The 15,287-nt window shown below is 39.7% G+C and overlaps 1 protein-coding gene across 2 annotated transcripts; it reads left to right on the forward strand.

Annotated features, from left to right (window-relative positions):
• The first annotated feature begins 1,758 nt into the window (after positions 1-1,758).
• Positions 1,759-10,780, forward strand: blvra (biliverdin reductase A). 2 transcript variants are annotated; one of them, XM_023273102.3, is made up of 8 exons: positions 1,759-1,925; positions 2,028-2,087; positions 3,339-3,458; positions 5,663-5,782; positions 6,533-6,630; positions 7,014-7,121; positions 8,531-8,699; positions 9,294-10,780. In XM_023273102.3, exons 3-8 carry the CDS (start codon positions 3,340-3,342, stop codon positions 9,547-9,549), a joined length of 870 nt encoding a protein of 289 aa, XP_023128870.1. In that variant the 5' UTR covers positions 1,759-1,925; positions 2,028-2,087; position 3,339; the 3' UTR covers positions 9,550-10,780. The 2 variants fall into 2 exon arrangements, with proteins under 2 accessions (XP_023128870.1, XP_023128868.1); XM_023273100.3 differs by lacking the exon at positions 2,028-2,087 and having other exon boundaries at positions 1,760-1,925.
• The last annotated feature ends 4,507 nt before the right edge of the window (positions 10,781-15,287 follow it).

Raw genomic sequence — 15,287 nt, forward strand, 5'->3', positions numbered from 1 at the left:
CAGTCACGTTACAAAAATGGTTTGGTTTCCTGACGTTCAAAATCCTAGAACTACAGCAACAGAATACTGCTGTGATGCTGTCTGGCAAACTGGTCCTCAAATACGTTAAGATCCAAGGCCTTGAACCATCTGGATTCTATACTCAGCACAGGGGCCAGCACAGGGGCCAGCGACATTTGGACAGGGGCACTGGCCCCTGTAGGCCCCTGTGTAGAACCGCCACTGAGTAGGTGGCACCCCAATGGTCCGTTTGGTACAGAAGAGTCACACAATGTATCATACACCGTGTCACCACTCACATCTGCAGATGAAAGCCTGGATTGACAAAGAAAGTTGATAACCACTCTCATGATACCCATTATTTCCAATTGTGGTTTTGTTAAGTTAGCTTACACAATGACAGCAGAGCTATGTCAAGTTGACTGCATAGTACACCTCTATCAGGACATTTACAGGTACTATCTTTAAAGACAGGCAGTCGTTATTTGTCTTATCTGCACCCCAGACATCTGTGGGTGTGTCTCACGCTGATTCTGCGTTCTGCAGATATTAAAACACCTTGCTTGTGCTACATTTACACATCACATATTCTAGAGTTTTTGTCTTTAATGACAAAATTCATACCTTGATTCGACATGTTCCTGTTATGCTCCTACTATACCAGAGGTTAATTCAGGTTAGTGAATTACAAATCTCTGGTATCATTTGGGTGGTCCATTAGTGTGTGAGTGTTACTGTAAGTGGGTGAAAGAGAAACATAGTGTAACACACTTTATACAGTCCACCTAAGGTTAAAAAGTGCTATGTAAGTGGGGGCCATTTACAATCTTCTTGTTATATGAAGTGAAATTATTTGTGGAATTTTTACCATTTTGCTAAATATTGCAGATGGTGAAGTAAATAAGGAGAGCAGACTTGCCTTGCTCTTAAAGAACAGTTTAATTTTTCTAAATGGCTTAATTATGGTAAAAGAAAGACAGAAAGAAAGAAATTAAATGGAAGGAGAAACAATCTTGATATATTTGAATGACAATAGCATGAAGAAAAGACTCACAATTAAATAGAAGGACCAATCACTGTGTACAGAATTATTATTGGCAGCCAAGGTTGATAGTTGAAGCTCCACATGCTGAGATGTGTATGAGTAAGATGCTGACAGGTGAGCAGTTCTGCTGCCATGGGTGTGTGACTGTGTGTATGAATCTGTGAATGGCAAGCACATTGCAATTTGAAGGTCCTAGATAAGTTGTTATTTGAGTGCGGACCATTTACCATTAAAGCAGTCTATTGTCAGCATTAAAGTTCTTACAAAGTTTCAGCACTGTTGTCTTCACAGACTTACTAAAGGAGCAACTGGGTTAAAATAGTTTGGAATGATTTCTCCTTGTGTACGGTACCTTAACCAACCAACATAAGACACATCAGAGTGCACATAGCGCAAATGAGCCGAGAGTTGAACTAATCTGATTATATAAACAGGGTTTAATGATAGTTTCTGCTCCATTTTCAGAACATTCTACTTAATCTATAGGTTTAAACAAATGTTTGATACATTTCATCTACAGTAGGCATCAAGATAAACATAGTTGGATATATACATTTTTGACATATTGTTTCTAGTAAAACAGAATTTAAAAAAAATGTACACTATACACTGTATACTACATCTCATTTGTAAGTCGTGTTTGGTATCACAAGGTTGAAATTCAGAGGGGGCTGAAGCGATAGCTCCGCCCCTGCACTTAAGTTGAACTGCGGGACAAAACAAGCGCACCTTGTGGAACGACAATCGCTTTCAACTACAGAAGCTCATGGGCTACTGATAGCTTCACGTTATTCATCTCAGTCTTGGTCTTTTATATCGACACACACCGATAATAGCTGTATTTGTTCGTGTGCGTCACGGCAGAGCTACGTAGAGTGAGGTAAGAACACACCAGCATGTCGTTAGTTTTCTGTCCGTGATCCGGTGCTACTAAACGACAAGAACACAGTAAACAGCTGATCAGCTCTGATCTCCTGTACAGGGAACCACCTTTGACCTGCTGATGAAAAGTGGACATCAGATTAGAAGCAGTTGCATTGAAGTAAAGTACCGTTTTTGACGTTAATCTGTCTGCATTGTGATTCTCCATCGGTTACTTAACAAGGTTGCATCACACGTGCGCTTGCTTGTTATTAATCATTTTGATGGTACTGCATTGATACCCAGAATTTTAAAATCTATGCTGGACGATTTTTACTGCTAACCTGACCCACAACTTTAACATTTCAAAAACATTAAACGGAAGCCAGCTCCCCTCTGCCATCACCTATCTGTATAATGTCAGACTTAGGCCTTGTCCACACGTAGCAGGGTTTTTGTAAAACCGAATATCCTGCCCCCTCCGTCTAGAAAAAAACTTACGTACACACCACCTCGTTTTTAGAAAAAAACTTCATCCACACCTAACCGCATAAGTGCATTTTCAGCACATTCATAAGCATGCCGGACCTTTAGGTGGCAGTAGTTCCCCAAATCCTAGCAAGGTGGTGGAGAATAACCGTCCTTAACGTCGTCCTTCGCCTGTGTTGTTGAATGTGGAGCAGTATCTGGGCTTGTAAAAACAAGCAAGTAAAAAGCGCCTGTACAAGAAACAGCGCCCAAAACCTTGTGAGAGCATCCATACTGTTAACGAATGTAAACACAGGTCGCATATGTGACGTAAGAACATATTTTGTCGCAGGCGGTGACGTTTCGAAACGCAAAACCCCGGTTACTGATGTCCACATGCAGACGCATAAAACGGAGAATTCGCAAATCTTCACTTTGGTCGGAGTTTTTAAAAAGAATCGTTTTTGATGACGTAAATCTGCGTTTTCGTGTGGATGATAGGCCGAATCGTAGAAAAATATCTTCGTTTTGTGAGATACCCGGCTACGTGTGGACAAGGCCTCAGTCAGGACCGTGACTAATCTGCTCAGCACAATGTCACTGAAAGAAGTTTTCTGTAAAAGTGTGTTTATAAATAAGAAAAAGCAGCAGGCATTCATTCCTGGAGGAAGTTTAAAACATGATCCTGAGAAACTCTGACTTACAGCTGTTTATTAATCCAGTAATCCAACTATTGAATAAGCTCAACATTAAAAATTTATACTCAACATTTTGTTGACAAACTTCCCTGCTGGTTTGGGGCATGTGGTCTTGAATTTCCTATAACTAGAGTGTTTAAGCAAATCTTGTTATGATCCTGCGTAAACCTGGTTCACTTTGCTGTCCATGATCATGTTTCTGATATTCCTGACATTATTTTAACTCCACTTAACAGTTTTTCAAACTGTATTTCTTTGTCTGTTAGTATGTTTGGAGCAGTGGTGGTTGGTATCGGCACAGCAGGTTGGGTGAGGATTAGAGACATGTTAGCTCCAGCGCTTGGCAGTCCTGCTGAGAAACTTGCTGTCAAAGGATTCATATCCAGGTAACACACACAAGGTCCAACGCATTGATAACACACATATGTAGAACTCTGGGGAAATTACATGTTTTGTTGTTCCTTGAAATTAAGAGTAAGAGGAAGAGAAAGTAAGAGGAAATAGTCTTATCTATGGATGGGTATCATTTAGATTTTAACAGTGCTAGTACTTTTACCGATACTGCTTATCATTCCAGTACTTTAACTGTATTCTTATCGGTACTTTGTGATTTGTTTGTTAGTTTGTTTGTTTTCTTTCTTTTTAAAGAGAAAAAATAAATAAGTCAAGATCTTCATTTTCCTCATATGTACTGTATAAATTAAAATGTATATTGACACTTAAGGTTTTGTTGATGGGATGATCAGAGCACTGTGGACAGTGTCAAAGATGTTATTCACAAAATAAAACGTTGTGCAGTGTGTTTCATTAAACTCCAGAATTATATTAGAATTCAAAGCTCCACCTCGAACAGATATTAAGTAAATGTCATTAAATTGTGTTTGTAAAACCTCTTTCACTCTTCACTTTTGAGTATAAAATTAATGCAGGACTTTGACAGTATTTTTACTGTATGGTGTTAGAAGTTTAGTGAAGAAAACAGTTGTACATCTGCACCTCTTCTACCACTAAGACCAACACTGAGTGAAAGAAACAGTGCAAATAATGTAAGACAGACTTTGTCTGCAGCCCCTAGATCACTAAATCCAGCATATATCCAAAACGTATTTCTACAAAGTTATACCATTTAATAAAAATATAAACATAAAATACGTGATTGCATATGTTTTTACCCCCTTTAAAGAAATCACATAATTAGTGAAATGGAGATCATCCAAGTGCAGTGAATCTCAAGTGATTGTACTATAAAGATACCTGCATCTGCAAGGTCTAGTTACTGATGAGTCTGCATTCCTTGTTGTAACTACACCATGAAGGCAGAAGAACATTTCAAGCAATTCTCTGACAAGATTATTGAAAAGCATAATTAATGGGATGGATACAAGACAATTTCCAGGTCACTGAATATCCCTTATAAAGATGGAATATGGCACATTCATAAATCAAACTAAAGCAGCCCATCTTCAAAAACTGAGTGAGCACACTATTAAAGAACTAGTGAGGGAAGCCAGCAAGACGTCTATGACTTTATGGAAATATTGTGTATCAAACAACTGTTGGCAGACATCAAACACTGTATATCATCACAAACGCACCATCCTCACAGTGAAGCATGGTGGTGGCAGCACCATGATGATGGGATGCTTCTTTGGAGCAGGCCCTGGAAGACGGGTAAAGGTGGAGGGTACGATGGAGTCAGTAAAGGATGAGGAAATCTGCTAGAGAACTGTGACTTGAGAGATTTTTTTCAGCAAATCATTCTGAAGCATACAGTCAAAGCTAAATAGAAATGGTTTAAAGACAGCAATGTGAGTGTTTTGGACTGGCCGAGTCTGAGTTTAGACCTCTATGCACCTTAGAATCTGTGGACGTGAAAAGGGCTGTTACTTAATATCCCCATGCAACTTGACAGGGCTTAAGCAATTTTGCAAAGAACAGGGTAAAATTGTAGTGTCCAGATGTGCAACACTGATTGAGCCCTTTCCACACAGAGTCAGACTTCAAGGAAGGTGAATCATTTTTATTGCACTGTATACCATATTTGAGTGCAGCGAGGCTGAAATCTAGAGGCAAACCCAGGGAAAGAGGAGTAATTTGTACACGGGACTTTCCCCCTCTTAGTCCCCCAAAAGGAGGGAGGAAAGTCGCAATATTGGAAACGAAAAGGAATGAGCTTCTAAGGGCGTGAAAACATCTGCAATTGTGGATACTTTATATATTTTTATTTCGAAAAAATTACTGCAGAGCATGGAAATTAAACTGTGCTAGGTTTAGCTATATAGAGCCATTGACTGAACATTTCCATTTTTGTTGCTCATAGCATTTCATAGTCCTAAAACACAGTAGATTAACTGAGACATACAATTCTTCAATTCTTCAAACATTTGCATTGCCATGGTAAAACTTTATAAAAACCAAAGTGCATTAATATGATCTTTTTCTAAATTTTGCCATTTAGCCTAAATTTAGTCATTTTTACCACATAAAGTTTGTGAAACCTGAAGCTAAAATGAAATATTCTGTCAAACATGGTTCGCTGTACCTACTTTTTATTAAAGCAGCATTTTCCCCAATGTGTTTATGCCAACAGGAGAAGCTTGGACAGTCAGCAGGGAGTGAGCCAGATCTCAGTGGACATGGCCATAAGCAGAGAAGACATTCATGTGGTGTTCATTTGCACTGAGAATGTGTCCCATGAAGACAGTGTCAGGTGATGCATTTGATATGTAACGAGAAGTCGTCTTTCTGTGTCACACGTTTAGTGAGCAGACTAACTTGCTCTGCATGCTGTTTCAAAACACAGTGACATCTACTGGACTTTTTTTTTAGTATAATGTACCTCAGAGTGGTACCTAATGAGTGGTAGAGATGGCTGAAACAGGTGGAATTAAGTAAAACATATTTTTCAGTAAGATATAGTGAGCTAAAATGTGCTCTACCAAATGGTTGAGCAGAACGTTAAAGGGTTATTACAGAGAATATTTGATCAGTAACATTAGTTTCACTTTGATTTGGCCACAAATTAAAGTGATTTCCTTCATTATGAGAAAGTGTCAGACCTAAATGCACTGCAATACAATATCGTGTTTCATTATAAGAAGTTTAAAAGTTTAATTGTGCAGCTGTCAGTTAGAAATAATCAGCTGCATTGATCAGTAAATTAAATATATCACACACGTTTAACAGTTTTCTACCAGCATTCCTATCTTGCACGATTTCCAGCAGCAGCACTTTTTGCCATCATACATTTTTATATTCTTCACTGCTCTCCTTTGAAACAACCTGTTGACTACAGCAGTGCACAGGTTCGGTTCATTTTGTGCAGAAAATGAGGTCAAATGATGTGTTCAATGCTACTGTTTGTTTGGCCGAGTTTGAAGCAGAAAGTCTGAGTTCACAAAGAAAGTTGAAAACCTGTCTTAAATTTGACCAAAAACACTCCCTTTTCCTGTCTCCTCAGAATGTTTCTACAGGCAGGGAAACATGTCTGTGTTGAGTATCCCATGACCATGAACTACAGCGCTGCTGTGGAACTCTATGATTTAGCGGAGGAAAAAGGTAATCTTAATTTGTCAGTATTCACATGCATGTTCCTTGTGAAGGTCAGAGATTCAGTTCAGAGGAATGCTCTCAAGGCGAGTACTCAAAAGGTGAAGAAATTTAGGTGTGAGACATCTTCTGAGAATTGGAAATTTATCAATTTGCTTTAGTTACAGTTTCTTTTCTATTGTTGATGGCATGATTTTGGTTCATGAACACCATGGAACACCAAGGGCACTGTTTGGACTGAAGATTCACGACGTCTGATAGCATTTCTTAAATGACAAATTAAAACTGAAATCAATGCTTCGTTCAGTGACATTTTGCAGAAACGTCACACCTAAAAAGTTTGTGCATCTGATTCTAGTGTCTCATTAAACGTGTATACGTGTGTTTGTCAGGTTTGATTCTCCATGAAGAACACATAGAGCTGCTGACAGAAGATTACAAAGAACTGAAGAAAACGGTAGATGGAAAAGTCCTGCAGGAAGGAAGTCTTCATTTTACTGGCAAGTGATGGAATTGCTTCCTGTGATACTTCTGAGTTTTAAAAGTGAAATATACAAGATTTTGAACTTTTGCTTTCTGAATCTACAGTGGCATAATGATGTCCTTAACAAAGACTGAAATAAGAACTCCTACTGTGTGTGTGTTGGAATCCAAGCTTCTGTTTTGTTTTCGCACCCTGTCCAGCTGTGCAAGCATGTGAGGCCCTCACTGTATTTATAAAAAGACAAAGTGACATCCCATTCTGCACTGTGAAAGCTGGAGTGCAAAAAGTGTTCAGCAGGTGCCCCAGAAACCAAATAATATAATATTAGCATTATATTTGGAATTTACCACTTATCTAAAATTATTTCTGAAAGACAGTATTAGCCCCAATAAGGTCCCTGCTTGAGAGGTAGTATTTTTAAGGTTGAGGAATTTTAAAGATTGGGCTTGCAATGCGAAGCTGATATGTTTTGTTTTAGAACATGAACTTTGCATTTGCATTTCTCACAGTTCCATTTCTAAAAACCTGCTGCTGCAGACATGTTGCTCTTTTTGTAATTTGTGGAAAAAATCACAGCCAAAAAGATTTTTGGACTGATGAATATTGGTCTGCACTTCTATCGCAGATAAGGTAGGAACCTTAGTGGTACTCAAAGCACTTTGTGTTTCTCAATTATCCAGTCACACACCAATGGTGACAGAGCTGCAGGTGCTTCTGTCATCAGGAGCAATTTGGGTTCAGTGTCTTGCCCAAGGACACTTCGACATGTGGAGGGGCTGGGAATTGGACTGCAATCAGACAATCAGACAGGTCGGGAGGCGGGGAGAACAAGGGCTGGAGTGCAGGTCTTCTACTCCAGACTCGTCGACTGAGATGACTGGGGTTCCGGAGAGGCTCCCAAACCAACCACAGCTGGGCCTATACATGCCATCTCCCCATACAAAGGCCCAAAAGGAAACCACCCCAGAAACAGGACAGCACACAATTACCTGTGGCCTTAACATCCTCTTAGTAGAAATATGTCATGTTCACACAGCTATTGATTGGCACTAAAATACATATATATCTTACCAACAGCACAGATCACTTGTGTTGGCTCTGCATAGATTTAAGGCAGCAGTATAAATCAAGCTTTAAAGTGTAGCCTGACTTTTAAATTTTATGACATAAAAGCTGCCGAAATTTGATATTTTTCCTGAAACATTCAGCCCTAATGAGCTAAAGGAACACATTTTGATATGTGGACATTCCTGGAAGTTTTAGTGAAAAAGCATCTTTAGTGTTGAAAGGATTTTTTTGGTTTAGTGTTTAAATATATTTAATTGCGGGTTCATTTGATGGATTATATTTTAATTACAAATCTGATACAGGACAGAAGGTAATAATGTAATAATAATATGTATACTGCTTTTTTTATTGCTCAAGGTGGCGCTCTGAAGCCTGGATTTGGTTTCCTAGCATTCAGTGGTATTGCTCGCCTCACCTGGTTGGTTGATTTGTTTGGTGAGCTGTCTGTAACTGCCGCAACCATGGAGGAGGACGTTCCTAATAGCTACAGCAAGATGACGGCAAGACTACTAACTTCTGACAACAGGTAAGAGAGGACATGTCTTCTCTGTATGTATGTCTACCATAGAGACATACTGTCACACCCTCTGCAACTACCTAGTTAGGAGACTCCACCCCCATTCTCTCCTCCTCTCTCTGAGTGGGTGTGTTGATTGCAGAAGTGCAGACGCTGCTCCAGCATCCAACCCTCAGCTAAGTTCTACAGCTCCACCCTCAATCCTTCTTCATTGTTGCTCAACCCCTAAACTCAAAAGATTCAGTTTTACTTAAATGTTCAGTTTGTAAATAAAATAACTTTGGAGCTATGTCTGATCTACTTCTGTAATCCGCTCTGCCCATAACTCAAACTTTTCTATGTTGTATGCTTGGGTGCAGCCTCAATGACAACCAGAAATGTCTTTGCAGTTTTGCATTCTTCTGTTGTTGAATTTTGTTAAATGGGCTGAGTTCTTAAGGTATTAAGTGGGGGTCTTCAGATTAGGGACATTCTGAAGGCTCCTGATTAGGAGTGTGTTCCAGTCTCTATCTCAAAAGTAAATGAGAGCACGGAGGAGGAGGCGAGTAAATTGTACAAGAGGGATTTAAACGTGACAACCAAATTCTGCCTGTTTCCTTCTAGACCTCTGATGTGGATTGAGGAACGGGGACCAGGCCTCCCCAGGGCTAAGAACATCAACTTTCACTTTGACTCTTGCACTTTGACTCAAATCCCTCCTGCACCCAGAGGAGCTGTGGGCCTCTTCATGCAAGACCTGATCCACTTCTCTGCCAAGCTGGCAGGCCAAGTGAATCCTGTGGAGCTGCGGAAAGAGAAAGTCCGAATCCTGCACTGCTTGGAACTGGCAGAGAGGATAAAACAACTTTGCCAGAATTAAATGGGTCTGTCCAGTTTCTAACCATCATCTTATTTATCTTGAATTTCTTTGTTTTTCACCTCGATGCCCTTTAAGTTTTGTACTGGCTGTAAAAAACTTAAAATAATTATTAGTTTATCATACCAATGAATATTAGTATTTACTACTCATCTAAAGTGGAGCAATTTAATTACTATTTATTACTCGTCTAAAGCGGAGCAATTGAATTGAATAATACATGCTAGCATCATATAGAGCAGGTCTGCGGTATCCAGCAAGGATTTATCAGCTACGCTTATTGTGCCATCTTGGACATAATTATTACCTTGATCAAACAACCGCCTTATATTTAATGTTTTTCTTTTTCCAATAGCAATTGTTTTTACATTCTAAATGAAATATATTGCTACCTGGCCTGCTGGAAAAGTTTTTATTTACTCTCCTGCCACTGTGACACTTGTTTCAACCTTCCAAGGCAGTGACATCTCAAGCACTCTACCCCATTCAGACTGATACAGTGACACTGGGGGTCAGTGCTCAGACACTGACCCTCCATCACCACTTTGGGCTTCAGTTTAGCTTTGAGATTGCCAGGTTTCTGTACAGTAGCATTTCATTTCTACCAGGAGCACACAGTGATTCAGCAATACTGAGCATGATTTAAATCTTTAGTCTGATTTGATGGGTGTCCTCTCTAAATTGCCAGATTCACCTCTTTCCATTGATATTCACGTCATCCACTATAAACTGAATAAAAATCGGAACTTTACAAAAATTAATTAAACTTAAACTGCATAGAAATCATGAAATATGTCAAAACACAGATTTAGATAAATAACACTCAAAGCCGTGTGTTTATATGAAGTTTCTGCTGTAAAATATGCCAGAGCTCCAGGGTTCCAAAGATGCTTGGGTTTTGTCAGTTGGCTGGCCAGCTTTCTATTCATTTCCATGGGGATTTTGAATGTAGTTCTTAAGAATTTTGCAAAAACACGTACAATGAAAGCACATCATTCCTGATCAAGCCACACATTTTATTTTATTGTAATAATTTGTATGTTTTTTTCTCAAAGCTGAGGAATAAGTTAGGTGCTGAAAATCATATTGGAAGAATTTATAATGAGAATATGTCAGTTAATCACTGTGTGCAATGGGAGTCACAAGTCACAAGACTAATTTTACTAATTGAGGGAGGAGTGTTGTTGCTTTTATTGACTTATCATTGTATTAAATGAATATTTGTGCCTCCAAAGCTATCCTTGTGTTTTTCCTCATACCAACCTTTCAAGCTGTCCTGGTTGAGATCCAGAGACCACAGAGGCTGTAGTATGATAATTACACAATTTGTCCAAATGCAAGTCTTAGCAAGCAAGTTATCATTATTATTGTAATAAGTAGTATTTTGGGTTGAATAAACCTTTTAAACCTCAACGTGTTAGTTAAAAAGCACAACGTGGGTGAAATAAACCTTTAAAATTATAGGTACTTTGACAAGGAGCAGTACTTTTTGTTGAATACTCCTTGAATAAACCTTTTAAATTATCAGTACATTTTGAGTGAAATCATCCTTTAAAACCACAAGTTGTGCACTTCAATGATGATCTACTGTGGAGGTGCTGCTTCTGCGGCCCTAGAAGAAGCGTGCGGTCCTAGAAGTGTAGTCCTATTGGTATGGGACCTGAGAGTGCAGCCTCCGGCTATGCAGACTCATACTATTGGTCCAAACACAGGGCACCCAGAGTACAGTCTGACTGATGGACAGCAGCAGTGAAATCAATGTAGACAAGCAGACCACCAACAAACAAGTGAGTCATACAGTAGTTACTTTCTGAAAAAAGATTACATGTTCAGTAAACTTTGTGCTGAACCACCTGCTTGCTGGATACATTGGTGAGCATCTAATTAGCTGATGTTATGGGCTGCTAGCGTCTGGTCACTAGCCAAGATTAGTAACTGCAGTGGCGCAATGTCAGTTGGCAAATAATGAAGAGAAAGTCAACGGGCATCTGCTCTCTCTTTAAGAAGAAAAGTAGAGCAGAGGAGATGCAGTAGAGGTTTGATGTTAGTAAGGAGAGAACAAGGACAGGACAGAGGAGCTGCTCCAGGTGGCATCAGGAACAGAGCATCCTGAACTGAACAACAAACAGCAAAATGGTACCAAAATGCAGAACATGCAGCAATAACTGTCCCAGAAGTTGACCACCTCGCTGGGTGGTGACAGGGCACCAGCTATTTAACCTGCTCCTGGACCAACAGCTTATTGCATGATGCCCCATATAATGAAGTAAATGGCAAGAGTTACCGGGATAAATGTATATTATTACTGTGTCAACATTGAGTTGTGAATCCTGGCATGACAACAGAGAACTTCTTATTCATGTTTATTGGTGGGTGAGTTTGAATAGTCTGAACATTGTCGACTATTAATTGGGTCGATATTACAATTTTTATCTGATATAGACAGGGGTGAGCTATTAATGTTGTTACTGTTATTTAAACTGTTGTTTTTGTTGCTGCTATTTTAATTCAGAATAACTTATCTTCCTCATGTTTTATAATAGGCATATCCTGGTCAAGAGCAGAAGGGGCTTTAAAACTAGAGTAAACTTGTTCCCAGTAACTGTTTTGTTTGTACTACTTAATATCAAAGCTGTATATTTGTCTTTTAAAGAAAAGGACACCTACCCAATTAGAACAATTGCCTAACTCATATCTAACCAGATACTTAATAAAGCAGGCTTGTTGTGGAATTCAAAATGTTAATTGTACCATATGAGTTTATGCCCATGAGAGTAATGTTAATTGTAAAATAAAAAGCCTTAGTATTATAGTTACATGATTCCTTAATTCTCATGCTTAAATAATTTTTAACTGGCCTCAATACTACCAAAGGTTTTCTTTTTGAAATTCAGTTACTGGTTTTAGTTTCGGTGTACCACCCTAGGATTTTCACTGGCCCTATCTGACTCCCCCTGAGAAAAATTTCTGGGGTGCGCCACTGGTGTCAGTGTCCACATTCAAGTGTGTTTTTCATTACCATGAGCTGGGACGCTTTCCTTCTTAGTGTAAAATTTTGAATTTGGTGCGAGCTGCTGCCTCCTTCGCCAGTGTCGGCTGGTGTGGAGGATGCAGACAGACTCTGAATTGTCATTTTGTTTGTGCTCCCTTCGTGATGGAGGCTGGACTGGGCAGGGTTGTCAGGAGCAAAGTGTCTTCTTTATGTTTTTCTTTTGACTTGCTTGTGGACGTCGCCTTAAGGCTTGCTCTGTGGGTTCAGGCATATGGGTTCTGTAAAGCATCTTGAGACAATTTCAATTATAATTGCCGCTATAAAAATAAAATTGAATTGACATCAGAGGGTGAAATTTGTTGGTGGAGTGACTGAGTGGAAAAACTGAAGCAATGTATGTGCTGGGAGACCTGAAGTATCGTTTGTTGCTGTTTGTAGGAGTTTTTCCTCTGAGTTTGTTAAATACCTGCATCATCAGACAACAGGATCTATATGAGCATCGGGAGAGGCAGTTATGCATGCAACAGAAACTATCTGACATGGAGACAGAATTAATCAGAATCTAATGAGCTGTGATTGACGCTGTGTACCGGTTTAATCAGTCCTAAATCCACAACTTCATCACAACTGAATATTGTTTGAAATTAAAAGATTAGTTTCCCAGTTGGAACCATTGGCACCTGGTTCTGCTGTCTGCTCCTGATTGGGAGAGAACGTGATAAAGTTAGGTGAGTGGGGAGGTGCTGACTTTTTTCTGTGGAAGGTCTTCTTTTGGGATTTATTATTTTTATTAAACATACTGCTGGTTTAATACTGATTTACACATTGCATCAAGTGCTAATAAAAAGAGCTGTTTTGACCTATGAAGACAAGAAGGTCACAAAACATCATCCCACACTATGTGAATTGGGATGAACCAAAGATGAAAAGAACCAGGTCAACAGAGGGCAAACTGCAGCAGCTTACACTCACTACACACCAACACTCATTGCTGACACACATACAGGCATGCATGCACACTGCATGTTCTCACACACACACTTAGTACTGAAGGCCACTCTAATGTCATGAAAATTTTTTGTGAGAAGAAAAGCTGCTGTGATCAAGTACTGTTAAAATACTCATAACTGGAGCTGGTGTGCCAGCTAGAAGCTGTGATGATATCATATGACTGAGACAGAAGTCAATGATGAAGGGACAATAAACTAAGAAACATATGAATCATAATAGGGAGGGACGCTTTTACAGCATCTGGAACCATCTGATTGGAGGATCGTGTGCCAAGAAGCTATGGACATGCCTGTGCACCAGAGAAGAGAGGGCAGAGTTTAAACACAGCATCTCTCCAACAGTTTTTGTGGGGCAAGGAACATATAACACACAACTGATAAGATAGATGATACAAAGTACAAGCTAACACTGAAACTGATTCATAAGTTTACTGTTATGGTGTAAGGCTCTGGCATTAAATATACTACATACATAGCTGGTAGCAAAATTCTCAAACAGTGCATAGATGAGCATATCAAGCATAGTAAGGATGATGCAGAGTAGATTGATGGAAATGGGCAGCTGGAAGCAGTGGGCTGGAGGAAGATCAGCAGGAGCATTCCACAGTGGACATGATGGAGACTGAACAAGTTGGCGGGACAGCAACCACAGATCATAAGCATCCAGCTCTGGGACCAGGGACACTCAGAGAAAGGACATAGGGGGAAACAGAGTGAATGCAATGCAATAATGGTATATATAGTAAATACGTAGGTAATTAGAGAAGGGCTCAGTGCATCAGGAGAGGTCCCCCTGCAGCGTAGGCATGTAGCAGCATAATTAGGGGCATAAATAAGGGATGTCGAAGAAGAAGTCAGTTTGTCCAGCTGACCCCCTCTCAGGGTCCCCCAGTCAGCCCTAACTACAAGATTTGTCAAAAATGAAGGTTTTAAGCCTGGTCTTAAAAATAGAGAGGGTGTCTACCTCCCGAACTCAAACTGGGAGGTGGTTCCACAGGAGAGGTACCTGATAACTGAAGGCTCTGCCTTCCATTCTACTTTCTGAAATTCTAGGAACAACAAATAAGCCTGCAATCTGAGAGCAAAGACCTCGGCTAGGATGATATGGTACTATAAGGTCTCTAAGATACGATGGAGATATATATAAGAGAAATATGATCTGTCTTGCTAACTCCCGTCAGTACTCTCGCTGCAGTGTTTTGGATCAAGTGCAGGTGTTTCAGCGAGCTATTGGGACATCCTGATGGTAAGGAATTGCAATAGTCAAGCCTGGAAGTAACAAATGCATGGACTAGTTTTTCTTCATCACTCTGGGACACTCACTCAGCCTCAGAGGGAGAGACAGCATCCAGAGAGACAGCATCCACACTTTATAGTAGGGCAGCTTGCCATGATTGGCTTAAGACCTCCACAGTGCCAAAAGGGAGATTGAAGCCCATTTGCATTGGGCAGGACTACTCTGTACATTATTAAAAAAGGTTTATATTTTGCATTGGGAATGTTTAATGATACATTTAGTTGTTAACTTTGTATCTACTGTTTGTGCCTTTTACAGTGTATGCTTAGCATGCTATTCACTGTTTCCTGCTGTCCTTTTTTTGGTTTTCTTTGTAAGATTTCTTTGCTTTTGTTAGTCCACTTAGGTTTGCATGACCTGTGGATGAAAAGACTTGGGGGTGCATCCTGTGAGGGCAGACAAGCTCCTTTTCATTTCTTCAGTTGTTTTTATTTGTTTTGTA

This window comes from Amphiprion ocellaris, chromosome 10, assembly GCF_022539595.1.
Source record: "Amphiprion ocellaris isolate individual 3 ecotype Okinawa chromosome 10, ASM2253959v1, whole genome shotgun sequence".
NCBI lineage: Eukaryota > Metazoa > Chordata > Actinopteri > Pomacentridae > Amphiprion > Amphiprion ocellaris.

What these genes read in the sequence shown, in the direction of transcription:
- blvra (XM_023273102.3), top strand. Translation starts at nt 3,340, where the DNA reads ATGTTTGGAGCAGTGGTGGTTGGTATCGGCACAGCAGGTTGGGTGAGG. An exon ending in TCCCATGAAGACAGTGTCAG is followed by an intron (nt 5,783 to 6,532) that starts GTGATGCATTTG and finishes CTGTCTCCTCAG; the next exon opens with AATGTTTCTACAGGCAGGGA. An exon ending in TGATTTAGCGGAGGAAAAAG is followed by an intron (nt 6,631 to 7,013) that starts GTAATCTTAATT and finishes TGTGTTTGTCAG; the next exon opens with GTTTGATTCTCCATGAAGAA.